Source organism: Lissotriton helveticus, chromosome 12 (genome assembly GCF_964261635.1).
Source record: "Lissotriton helveticus chromosome 12, aLisHel1.1, whole genome shotgun sequence".
Lineage (NCBI taxonomy): Eukaryota > Metazoa > Chordata > Amphibia > Caudata > Salamandridae > Lissotriton > Lissotriton helveticus.
Genome location: NC_136073.1, coordinates 726,685,630 through 726,699,601, shown reverse-complemented (window position 1 = coordinate 726,699,601; position 13,972 = coordinate 726,685,630). Strand labels below are relative to the sequence as shown.

The 13,972-nt window shown below is 45.3% G+C and overlaps 1 protein-coding gene across 3 annotated transcripts in view; it reads right to left on the bottom strand.

Moving 5' to 3' along the window:
* The window catches only part of ANKRD35 (ankyrin repeat domain 35), a 1,062,691-nt gene that overhangs the window by 108,354 nt on the left and 940,365 nt on the right, over positions 1-13,972 (bottom strand). For all 3 annotated transcript variants that reach the window (XM_078670748.1, XM_078670749.1, XM_078670750.1), the window contains exons 6-7: positions 3,097-3,170; positions 721-827 (exon numbers count right to left, since the gene is read on the bottom strand). In XM_078670748.1, coding sequence (XP_078526874.1) covers positions 721-827; positions 3,097-3,170 — 181 coding nt within the window. The remainder of the gene's footprint in view (positions 1-720; positions 828-3,096; positions 3,171-13,972) is intronic.

The following is a 13,972-nucleotide window of genomic DNA, read 5'->3' as shown; positions in this document are numbered from 1 at the left end:
CCCGATGCAAATATTTATAGCTTGATGAATCGGCAATGTGGCTTGAAATGAGTTCCTTGTGAACATTGTTCTTTGCTTCCATGCAGAGGCAACAACACCTAATTGGAGTTATCCAGGAAAGGAAACAGCGTTGTCAAACAGTCCTCACTAGAATCCCAAAGTGCCCAGCGGAGCCCCTCTGGTGACCTTACGAACCTTGACAATATCCTTTTGGGGGTTTTACATTTTCCTTTCTTGCTCTCTACAGGACTCATAAGCAAGATACAGGCTGGCCTTGGAAGGGGCAAAAATAGTATTTAAATATAAACTTGCTAAAGTTGAGCTAACCAGTCCCTACGTTCACGTGGAGCATATCCGCATATCCTGATGCTTCATCGCAAGGTCAAACTCTTCCAAGCTTGCAGCTTTGAAGTCCGGTGGTTCATGAGGCTATGTTACTCCAATTTATTGATCCTCAGTTTATCATCACAAGAAGAATGAAGAGGTGAGTGGACCTACCTGGAGACATCTTTACAGCTGGGTACCAAATTAGTGTGCATCTTACACATAATAACCACAAAGCCACACCATTTCCACACACTCTATAAATGAATACAGCAGGCAAAGATACCCCCACCCCTAACCCTCTGAACGTCTTGGAGGAACCATCTGTCCATGAATCAACAGTCAGGGAGAAAAGAAAGGCTGAGGAGCAGCAGAGGACAAAGGGTGGTCACTTACTTCTTCTCCTTGTCGATGATGTTGACCAAGGCTCCTCGCTCTAGCAGGAGGGAGCAGATGGTTGGGTGGTTTTTCTGGGCGGCAATCATCAGCGGTGTTCGTCCATCCTGAAAGAGTGCAAGGGAGGTAAGGGAAAGCTGGAAGGGAGAAGAACACTGACATACCATGCCACAGCTTCAAACATTTAGACTTCTAGGACATTAAACCTCTATTTCCAGTAAGCATCAAAAGTCTAGGAAGGGGGCCCAACACTGAAGGTGGTCTTTGTGGTTTGGTGGCACTGGGGTGCTTCATGTTCCCATTTAATATATCCCACAGATTCAGAATAGTACAGCTGACATGTGACCGAGTGAGGGTTGCAGTTTATAGAAATCCGAGCAGGTCCCATAAAAAATTCACTCTCAAATTCCCTTTGTGGGAAGGAGTAAAGACAATTGCACAGAAGCAAAATAGTATGTTCTGGGAATAGGTTCACAAACGAAATCTCAAAGATTGACAATGGCATCAACCACGCCATAGCATCACCAACTGCAATCAACTGCAAAACGTATTGCATACACACTATCTTGACACAAACCACATTCTATAGCCCAACACGCATGCCACAAATCTTACTCTCTTCAAGGTTTAAAATAAAACTAAAGAAAATAATAAATAAAAGAAAACCCAGCAAATATCAAGACAACATAGGCTTTCTTTAGCACATAACTTTGCTATTATGGTGGCAACTGCCCTTGCCATTTGCCAAACCCGGGCAACAAACCTAAAATGTTAGGCTGGACTCCTTTTAAACCAAGATAGTACTCTTCTCAAGAGCCCTGACTCATTCTACCACAGTCATTCATTGACCGCCCCAGGCTGGTGACTGCTCCTCACCTTCTTTTCAGAAACAAAGATATTAGCCCTCACCTTCCAATTGCACACTGGCTACAGCTCTTTTGATAAAATGACACTCCGGATAGGATCCAATCCTTCCCCCAAATTACTCACAGCTCTTCCCAAAACTTTCATCAGTAATAAGATGTGATGGCAACAACATACCCTTCCCTGTATCCACATGTAACTGGACACAAACTAAGTCACCTACGTGAATACTTGTTGTACTAATTTTCCCTCTCTTGCCATGTAAAGACCCATCTTCTTGTATGCTTCAACTGCACTTTTTATTCCTGGAATCAACTTCTAAACAGTCCCCACCTTTCTTTTTTAACCACCATGAAACCAGTTTTGACCCAGATTTGTACCCTGAAGACCTCAAAAGGCGTCTCCCCTAAACTTTTGTTGGGAGTAATCCTGTAGGTAAGCAGCATAGCCCACAAAGCGTTCCTCCATTCAATCCCATCTACCACTGCCAATTGTATGGCTCTCCAATAGCTCTGTTGAACCTTTCCACCTCTCTCCTGGATTCAGCATGGAATACAAAAATGATTGGATGTCTAATGCCACATGTGGCTGAAAATCTTGCGCCCTTTATCAGACACAGTTTCTTCCAGAATCCCTTCTACAAATAACATTAAAAAACGTAAATTATGGATTCTGCTATAGCCTTCTCCACATTTTACTTATGGTCCCTTACTCCATGAACACAGTCCCAAATGTTTCCTGTCATGGAACAAAGAATGCAGAACCAATCATGCCAATGGATATTTTCCATCAGGGCATTGCCACTGGCTGGGCGCCCACGACCCAAGCTGCTTCAGACGTAACTCTCGGCCTACAGGGCACACATATCACTCCCTGAGCCCCTGTCAACTTCGCCCATCACCACTGTGGGAAGGTGCAAAGAAACGGGCACATGGGCGAGTAAAAGTACAAATACTTTATTCCAGGAATAGGCTTACAATAAGGAGCTAAAACAATGACAGCTGATTCAACCATTCCATCGCTACGCTATCTCAATCTATGTAACTCATAAAGGATTAGAAATGCTCTTTGCTGGTAAATTTGTTGCTGAATTGTACTCAGACATTTATCCCTTTGGTACCAGCTTGTTGCTAAATAATCCAGCAATATGCTTTCCACATTTCTGGATGTGGCCTGCATGTCACCCAAATGTGCCTTTAGTCTATTCCATCATGTCCTTTGTTTTCACAAGGAGTCAGATTTGTTGTCCAGCAGGCCCAACATAGGATCTTCAATTTGCCTTCATACCCAAACAAGTCCCTCATTTGTTCTCCTCAGGTGTGCATATTTCTTCTAACAGGCCCCTATTTTATTCCTGAAGAAGGTTATATTTTTGTATAACATTTGTTTAATCATGGTAATCTCAGTACATCACACGGATGACAGCATATATCGCCAATCTATTTCCCAGAGCAGTCAACGTTATGTGTGTTTACAAATGTTAAATCCCTAAACTTTGGGTACTTTACTTACATCTTCCACAGCATCAAGCGAGATCTCATCTTGATCGCAGAGAAGCAACACACTGGAGACGCAACCGGAGGAGGCTGTGCAGGCAAAGAAAAAGTCAAGATCAAAATTTAGGACTAACAAATTTCCAGTTTGAATCTTGGCTTTACAGATGCAGATTTTACCGTTCTTTCATGCCAAATACTTTCATAGATAGAAGAATAAGACGGCTTTGGAATTGACAAAGCAGTTTGGATGGAGTTTTGCACTGGAGGTATTCACGGGGAGGGGTGATACAGTAAGGATCTTGATCTTTGGAGTTATTGTCACAGACAATATCATCAAGACATTCACTACCCTTTTTGAGGAATTTGGGTTAGCTTAAACACAGTTCTCTAGATTTCTTCTCCCTTAAATAAGAACATCTTGCACACATAATAAAGACTAGTGACGCACACACACTAATAATTTCCAGAGCTCAGATTAAAAGGGGAGGCAGATGCAGGCACATTAGATGCCTCAAATAAATTTCATGTTTCCGTAGACTATCTCACCACTAATCCTTTATGGGTACCGGAGCAGCATGCTACTGGCCGAAAAGTGTCTCAACACCTCATCAGGGGTAGCAAGCGCTATATAAATGCAAACCCTCCCCTCTTCTATCCCTCCACTATCCTTTTCAATCCAAATAACAGACTAACATATCCACCACTCAAATTAATTTGACATCTCACTATACTAATTAACCACTAATCCTTTTTGGATTCTGGAGTAGCTTGCTACTTGCCAAAAAAGTGCTCCAATGCCTCGTCAGTGGTAGTAAGCACTATAGAAAGGCAATTACAATTAGAAAGTAGTTTTAGCACCCTCCCTCTCCGAGAAACAGCAATCTTGTATGCTATAGACTTATGCAAGTCAACCATCTATATCGTACATACTATACCAGAAAAAAGTTGCAGCTGATGGGTAGAGAATATGCACCTATGTGCATAAAATGCCTTGGCAATTGGGGAGAATTTTTGCATTGAGCATGGGGTAAACCACCCTTACAGGAATGGTGGTGGTGGGTGTTTAGAACCCTCCCAGAGACAACTCACTCACACTGATCCTGCACCCCGAATGGGAAGGTTGAACATCAAGAAGTTCTAGTTCTTGATGGGGATACAATATTTTTGTGGGGCTGCGGTTGTTAAAAGACATATAGCCTGAACAAGGACAGTGACAGCGTTACCCACCATATCCAAGTGGTTGGCTGGAGTAGACTGCAGTTGTAAAACAAGTTAAGAGTCGTGGCTGTTTAAAGAATATGGTCTGATCTGCAGCAAGTGGACTGAATATTAAGATTTTAAGGGGTAAACACCTTCTCTGATGGTGAACACGATTGTCTAGAAGCTATTGTCTGATAAAGGACAGCAATACACTATCTTTTTGCCATGTCTTGTTTATTTGGAAAAGCAAATAAAGGTCTACAAAAAAGATCAAGCAAATGAAAGACAATAAACCGACCAATGGGCGAGCAGTAAGCTCACTGTAAATTCTTGGTAAACTGGGCCCACGATAGCTCTTGCACTGTCTGATAGGGGAGGCCCAAAAAAGGGGGGGGGCATTGAGCTGGACTATATAGTGACTCCCACAGAAACAAATTACATAGCCAGCTCCAATTTTTAAGGTATTTATCAGTTATGAAAGTCACTCATAAAAATGACTGCAGGTTGGTACCAGGTTCTCTTTCTAACAGATGTTTCCCTCATTTTCACTCCTTTTTTAGAAGCAAACTTTGCACCCTACGTAAAAGCCTTTGTAAAGGAGTTCTTTGTTTAGTCTGCATTCTGTTTCTGTCTGGTGAGAAGCATGTGCCGAGGGTGACTCACTTCTGGGTACAACGTGCAGCAGGCTGGGAACTGAACGTCAAAGGCACGCAAGTCCCTCAGTAGGTTCAAAACGGCATCGGATACTTCTAATTTAGGGTTTATGTGATGGAGAAATGCAAACACTGAAAGATATTTTTCCAATGAAACGTGATTCTTTCGCCAAGGACAAAAGTAGGTGGGAAAAGGTTAGACGGATTAGAAGGCCTGAGAAAGAATGATTGACAGCCCTGTGGAAAGTTGTTGTAAGAGGAAAGCGAGAGGAGCACGGACATGTTACCAGAGACCGTTCATGTCTGCACAGCTCGGCCTGGAAGAGGCCTGTCTTGTTGTGACTGAGATAGACACGGTCTGATTGGATTTTCCAGTATTGGTTGTTGGTAGAGGAAAAAAAAACGATTCTGTACTGTGTTTCATTTTTTAAAGTTTACATTTATGGCTGTGCATTTAGAAGACGTCAAATGTGTGTTTTTGGAATTCTTGGGTCAAGGCCAACGACTGTACTAGGTTCTCGCCCTGCGGTTTTTGTTTTTTCCTCTATCTTGTTTTTGCAGATCTTCTTGCTGCCAAAATAAAGCACCTCCCAACTTACACACTGAGTACAGTGCTTCTCAACAGAGCCTTGGGCAGTGCTGGGGCGAGGCGAAGCAAAACCTATGCAGTGTGTTCTCCGCGGGACCCCTGTGACCTCCCACAGTGAAGCTACAGACAAGACCCAAGTACTCACCCCCTACTCCTCCATTTTAGGTAGAGTCTGGCGTGCTTTGGTAAGGTGACCCACTTACCACACACCTAGTGTGCGTCATAGTTCTCTGGATGTGTTAGTGACTGTGCCCTTAAGATCACGGCGGAGTGAGTGCTATTTTGTTAGCTGGCAAACATCCAACAATTGAAACACACATGCACCTTCTGTGCTCCCAATCGCCCTCTCCTATTCTCATTGACGTCAAGGGGAAATCCATGAGGCTTTCTAACCATGTGGCTTCAGTGAAAAGGAATCTGGCCAGCAACAGGACCACAAACAACCTGCAGAGCATTCTGGGAGCAGAGCAGCACCACCCCTGCCAACCCACAGAATACCACATCTCACAAGGGCAGCCCTGTGACTCTGGAGTGCACATCTGGCCTTTCCTAGGGAGGAGAAAGCCAAAGGGTGCACGCCTAGCCAGAATAACCAGTGCCAGATCTGAGCCTTTCATCTAACTGAGTTTCCAGTGGGTTGCTGACCAAACTGCTACACACTGCGGATATAGGCCGGGGCTGCATTCTTGCATCCTGAAGAGACTGATCTGAACAAGACCTGCGCGGACTGCTGCTGCCTCCCCGGTCAGAACTGCAGACTTCCCATCCCCTCAGACTACGACCAAGTAGGAAGTTCTTCCCCTGACCCAGCAGCAGACTAGGTGCATCTTGTTTGGAAGCATAGCCTCATAAAAGACCACTGTCCAGTTCAAGGAGACCAGAGATTTGGCCAGATGCATGAAAGTAACCCAGAAAAGATGAAGGGAGACTACATATAGCAAAAAAGTGCCTACTTCATATGCATCATTCAGTGAATCGGTTACCGTGAAAAATGCCCACACATCCCGGGTGACACTAGGGAAGGCCTGGCGCAGGGTCCACACAGCCCCTGTCTGGCCAGCCATGGGCCTGAACACTGGTACCTACAAGCCACACTAGGGTTTGGCTGACCCAGTGCTTAATTTTTACTGGAGGTTTATGGAGCTCGGCACCGAAACTTAATTGTCAAAACAGGCGCTTGTGATAGTCTGCCACAAAGTGGCGCTGTTTAGTTACTTTAAAGATGACCACAACAGCCAATTATTAATTCAATATACATTATACATACTTTCTTGATGCCTATGCCATTCTTTTAGCTTTGGGTGCCCTGAACAGTCTGAATTGTCACACTTGTAGGAGTGTCATGGGTAGTAGTTGTGTTGTGACTATCATTGGCAGCATGGCAGGGGCAATATTTGGTGCAAGCTGCAGTGGCCTCCTGACGAGAGCCCTGGCACTTATGTTTTTTAGAAAATAAGCACTGGGCTGACCCTGTCAGATTTAGGACTCCTGCACGGCACAGCCCATGCTCATGGATACAGACCACAAGGTCTGTTAGTTGGGACTTGTGTCTATCCGTGACGATATTACAAATCACCTGCTTAGGGTAAGAGCAAGTTTAAACAAATCTATCACCAAGATAGATTCTTCTTGAACCAAACATCAATGACTCGGGTACTGCATCTGCAGACAGGTGTTGTTATACAGTCTCAAAGTCCCCACAGTGAGAGAATGTCAGAATGTCTGCATTACGACTTTGGCCCCTTTAAAAAAATGAACTGTTGTTCCATCTATTCAACAGTTTCAATTTTGGGGTTCATCTAACCACATTGGAAGGACGGCCTGTTATACCAGTAGCCCAGATGAAGAGGAATGTTATTAACCATGAACAGTAGATCACAAAACGTATAGACTGGTAGCCTATGGTGACCCATACACCAACCATGAGGTGTTTGAAGACATAATACCTAGGGGAAACTCTAGAATTTTGACCTTATCCTGAACTTTATCCAAATGTTTGTCTTCATTTATAAATTGAATTATTTCACAGAATAACCAAATAAGGATTGAATACTTTTTAAATAAAGAGGGTCATAAATGAGCCTACCCATTTTGAATGATAGTAGATTACTTTGTCACTGTGACCCCTAGGCAACTACACAACTTTAGAAATACATTATTTTAACCCTCTGGACAAGTTCAGAGCTTTACATGATGCTGAACTCTCGTAGGATAACAGTGACAATTTGGTTCCAATAGGAGGCATTCTGCAGAACAAAATCATGTAAAAGTTCCCTTAACCGGCTGGCAAAATGCAAAATATGCCTTTTCATTACAATTAGACCTGCCAATTTCTCTTGAATGGATAGGACTATATATTAAGACTACAGCTTGTTTCCTTCATTTTTACTGTACTATATGTTAATGTGTTTATCAAAGTGCTGTACCCTGATGGGCATTTATATTTGTTAGGTTGGTAACAACTGATTTATTCTGCATACGACTCTGCCTTGATCCACCTTTCTGCAAACTAGGTCTTGACTGCGCGACAAAGATACTGAAGATAGTAAAGGAGGCATTGCAGGTCCACCTCTACATCTTATATCAATTGATCAATACGGTCATCAGTAGGGAAAATTTAAATTTCCCACTTCGATACGGTTATGTGGGATCTTCGACTTCATCTTCTAGGACATATCCTGACTACAGTGACAAGTTACTTCGACCAGTCTCCTGATTGTATATGTGCTTTCACAATGTGACCTTCCTCTTCTGATGTCAATGGCACTGCCAGAGCTCATGAAGGACCTGGCTAACATGTTTTGTTTTTTGGCTACGTTAGCTAAGAGCAGGGGTCTGTGGTCCACAGATCCCTGGAGTGCGCAACGCTTACTCATGGGGTCCATGACTGTTTACAATATTAATATTAACAGATCAAACATATACACATAAACCAAAAATGAAAACTTAACATTTTAAAAGGCTCTGTGTATGAGGCGGTGTTTGAAACTGGATGCCAAAAATTAAATTGGCCTCCTTAGCTTGTTTTGTAGGAGCAGTGCAAGTACTGCAAGCAGTAGTATACACATTTGGTGACCTAAACTGAAGCCCTTATATATCATATGTATTAGTAAAGCAGGCATTCACCTTGAATGGATCTTCATGTTGAATAACAGACGTTTGTTACCTATCTCAATGGCACTCATTCTATCGACTTCAGAACTAATGAAAGGATGAGTGGATGACCCAGCTTTGAACTTGTGAACAAGAGGTCAAACCCACATCCTTACACTGGATACATTAATCCACTGAGCCACCAGACCTGACTAGTATATGCGACAAAAAGAGGATCCCAACCAACACCAGAAAGACCATCACTCAAGTCCTCATCACCAGCTGCACCGAATACGTCAACGCCCTCTACGCCGGCATCTCCACCCAGCTCCTCAGAAGACTCCACACCATACAGAATGCTGCAGCCAGACTCATCCTGAACCTCCCCAAATGAACCCACATCGCCCCCCACCTGAATGACCTTCCCAGGCTCCCTATCCAGAAGAGATGCCAGTTCAAGATCCTCACACACGCCTGCAAAGCCCTCCACGACCTAGGATCAGCCTACATCTATCAACTGAACTTCCACCATCCCAGCCATACACCCGCGCTCTTCACCCGCCCTCGCACACACCCCGCATCTGTCACAGTTGCAGTGGTGGCCACTCCTTCTCCTACGTCGCTGCCAAGACCTGGAATGACCTTCCCCCTCCAGCTCAGTACAGCCCCGTTGCTGGCAGACTTCGGAAAGTGACTCAAGACCTGGTTTTCCAATGGAGATACAGCGCCTGGATACCTCTAGGAGTGACAGTGCTGCGCTTTAAAAATGCGGTTTGATTGATAAATTGGCAGCCAAAAAAGAAAATTAATGTGATACGCTTATGTCTAGCATATCACTTTGCTTTTCAGAAATAAAACCACATTTTGAAAAGATCTAACCTTCCCATTAAAATTAAAAAGTTGTTTTTTGTATTTGTTTTGCTTTTCAACTAAGCAAAATATTTGTGGATTTTTTTAATGTATACATGTTTCTAAAGTTGTGTTGTGTATTTTTTGATTTTCAAATTGTATGAATGGTTTAGGTCAGGGTCCCCGGCATTCAACAATGACTCAATGGGGGTCCGCAGAAGTAAAAGACCGACTTGCTTACCAGATTTAACTGATACACTTAAAAAACCCAATTTGGCCTCCAGATTTTTAGATAAAAAGGTAGCTGTATTACTAAAGTAAAGTCCACATTTGTAAAGCGCACAATCACCCGTAAGGGTCTCTAGGCGCTGGGGGCCGTCGGGAAGATTAAGCGAGCTATTGCCCAGAGTCACATGGTGCTGGGCTAACCTGCCGCCGGAGCCGGGGATCGAACGGTGGTCCCCAGATTCCAGCGTCAGTCGCCCTGGCCGCGGCGCCACACCTCTCCCCTATGCACCCTAATGATTGGCATTCATGTGCAAAGAAAGGCAATACATAGTGAGTAACACATTTTTGATTTACAATCATATCTGCTACATTTCTGACAATTTTGAATTTGCTATTATTTATGTTGTCTTCAGTAACGGGGAACATCCTTTTCAATGCGGATGTTACCCCGCAGTGCTTTTATGGTGTTAGAATAGTAAATTATACTATTCACTATCCGCGTCCAACAACGCAAGTCGTTGTAACGACTTGCGTTGTTAAAGACGCGTTGTAAAGGCACGCGTTGAAACGGTACGCGTTGTACCGTTATACATCCTCAGAAACTGATCAGATACAGGCAGTGCTTAATTTATAAAAATATAAGTGTTAAGGCCCAATGTATTGCATAACAGCTGGCACCACTCACAGGTGGAGCCACTGCGGCTCAATGCCAGTGCCGGCATTACCTACTAATCATCACACTTAAACAAATGTGACATCTTTGAATAGTCAGTGTTACCTCAAGCTGTCGGCATGGCTTGGGAGAGCGGGTTTTATCATTTTTTAAATACATCGAATTGCTAAACATTCTTCTGAAGCGCTCTTCTCAAAAATAGGCCCTCGCACAAGTGGCCCGCCACCACAACCTCAACATCATCTCCTACGCCAACGACACCCAGCTCATCCTCTCCCTCACCAAGGACCCCCACACCTCCAAAACCAACATTCACGAGGGCATGAAGGCCATCCCCGACTGGATGAGGAGCAGCCGTCTGAAACTGAACTCGGACAAGACGGAGGTCCTCATCCTCGGATCCACCCCCTCAGCCTTGGACGACTCCTGGTGGCCAACCGCTCTAGGGACAGCACCGACATCAACCGACCACGCACGCAACCTAGGATTCATCCTCGACTCCTCCCTCTCCATTTCCAAGCAAGTCAACGCCGTCTCCTCCTCCTCCTGCTACAACACCCTACGCTTGCTCCGCCGGATCTACAAATGGATCCCGACCGAAACAAGAAGAACAGTGACACAGGCCCTCGTCAGCAGCAGACTGGACAACGGCAACGCACTCTACGCAGGAATCCCAGCCAAACACCAACGGCGGCTACAACGCATCCAAAACGCCTCCGCCCAACTGATCGTCAACGCCCCCCGCCGCAGCCACATCACCCCCCTCCTGAGAGACCTGCACTGCCTCCCCATCAACAAGAGGATCACCTTCAAGCTCCTCACCCACGCACACAAAGCACTCCACAACGCCGGACCAGCCTACCTGAACAGCAGACTCAGCTTCTACACCCCCATCAGCCAGCTCCGCTCCGCCAGCCTCGCCCTCGCAGATGTCCCCCGCATCCAACGTACGACCGCCGGGGGCAGATCTTTCTCTTACTTCGCCGCCAAAACCTGGAACACCCTCCCAACCCACCTACTCCAGACCCAAGACCTACTCGCCTTCAGAAGACTCCTCAAGACCTGGCTCTTCGAGCAGTAGCGCCCCCCCCCCCCCCCCCCTCAGCACCTTGAGACCCTCACGGGTATGTAGCGCGCTTTACAAGTACCCTGATTGATTGATTGAGCCACCATGTGGAATACTTAAAAAAACAAGTGCTGGTGTTTAAAAATAAGTGCCAGTACTGAGCACCAGCAAACACCTGCATTCATTAAGTAGCTGAGGGAGCAACACTGCATGAATGGAAAATGTTCCTTATATGGAACATTAAGATTGCAGATTTTAGCATTGTGGACTTGCATGCTGTGCGATCTCCCTGAATATACTGTAGGGTACGGAATTTTACAACGTATTGTTCTTCAAAGAACTTTTTGGGTGTGCATAAACATTTTGTTTCAATCAATCAGGTTTTTTTTAAAGCGCAGCTATTCACTCGCAAGGGTCTCAAGGTGTGGGGGAATGTTGGGGGCGGGGGGCTCCATTAAGTGCTGGGGTTATCCGAAGAGCCAGTTTAAGCTGAGAAACATTTACACAATGCTTCTCTTGTACACACTTGCTGCATGCATTATACATCTGATAATGCTACAGACGTGACACCGCGTCATGTATCTTTCATTGTTTTAAGAACAAACATGCTCTTTATGGACTTTAATTATCTACCCTGATGCCAACCAAAGTGTGTAGTCTTTTGTGGCTAAATCGTATCCTGCCATGAAACGCGGAAGTGTTTATGGCCAATAGCAGAAATACAGGGAGGCACATAGTGCATTTTATGTCTTGTAGGGACTATTATCTTTGCATTCACTAATCAGACAGGACTTGTGTTTCCAAGTCTCATACATTTCTATCAGTTTGGTTTAATAGACATTGGGGAAAGCAAATAATCGACAGGTGGGTGCAAGGCAGACCTGTGTGTCAAAGAAAAGGTGGGGACAAGACCATCGCCAATGCAGCAGGCCCACTGAGGCTTGCTCCGGATTACGAGGGGGACCTCTACACCCCAATTACTGGTGCCTTAATGCCAGATCCGAGCAGCAGGGCGCCCATGTTCTTTGCTTGCATTAGGGAGCAGGGCACCCTTGCTACTATACACTATCCTTGTGGCATCAACTCCAATATTACTTCACACAAGACAGTACTGTAAAATTCAGCTGATGTGGAATGAATCTGTAAAAGATATACCACATACTTTCTGCAGCTTGGAAAGGGCAAGAAGAACAGCCATTCATTTACCACAGCTTGCGTGAGTAGAGACAAATTAGGTAAGGCAGGTTTTTATCCATTTAAAATGTATTCTTCAAAGAAGATTTTGAATGTGCATGTGTGAGAATCTTAAACTAAGTATGAGGCCAGTCAAGCTCTGCAGGAAACTGTGGAAAAATACTGAAGATAGCTGAAGGAAAGTCTTAGCACTCCACAAAAGTGGTTATTGGCAAGCGAGCCAATAGCTCACAGAAATATGAGAGAAATGCATGCTTTTCGCGCACGTTTGAGGTTTGCAGGGCCTGTGTAGTTAAGTTAACATCAGGGTACCCACACAATCCAAAGCGTCTTGGACTCCCCTGGGTGATTCGTTTTCAGAAATGTCTGGCTTTGGTAGAATTCCTTGTTTACTGGCTGACCCCAAGCCCGAAAACAAACTATTCAGCATGGCACGAGGGATTACACCCCCCACTCTGCCACTCTAGGTCAAAGCTACATCCAAAACAACCCACATTTCTACTCTCTTGTCATGGGTTAGAATGCTGTATACACCAGACAGGCAGAAAGACTGCTGTGGCTTTAGTAATGGGGGACACGCCTGATGAGTGGATGGCCCACCCCGTATTTGATTCCTAAAAAAGAAACAAGTATATCTAGTGGACTTTGACACCGAAGGGCAGATGGGTGAGGGGTGGCAGGAAGACTGTTTGGGCCCGTTTTGGGGACGGGGCATTCCTACATGGGCAGGGCCGGACTGGGAACTGAAACCGGCCCTGGCAAATGGTCGGCGGGGGTGCAGCCGAGCAGTTTGCAAGGGTGGGTTTTGGACGATTTTGGTACAGGGGGCTGATATTGCCGACCCCCGGTAACAAAAGTGGCAACCCAGGGGCCCATAACCGGCCCCCACCCTAGGAGCCCACCAGAGAAACGCTCTGTTCCTGCTACAGCCAGTCCAGCCCTGTGCATGGGCGGCATAAACTCTTTGTCTGCACCTTAAACTTAAAATACCCTGCTGCCTAGTGGGCTGTTTATGCTGGGAGCGGAAGACTGGGGTCAAACCCTCAATTTGACCGCAAATGGGGTAGAGATACTGTATTACCCTGTGCGGTGTGCAGGGAGTCACTGGCCCTTGCCCAATGGCCCGTTCCCCTCTGAAAAATAAATTCCTTGTGTCTAGGGTGCTTTTTACAATTCCATGGTGGGGCAGATTGGAAGCAATCCTCACTTTCTGCCCCAAAGGGAGGGCTGAATGTCTATCGCCCTACGCGGGCTGGAAGCAGTGGCCCTAGCCAAAGCGGCCACTCCCCTGTCCTGAAATAAGAAATCCCTGGAGCCTAGTGGTCTTTTGACCCTATCGAAGGGGAA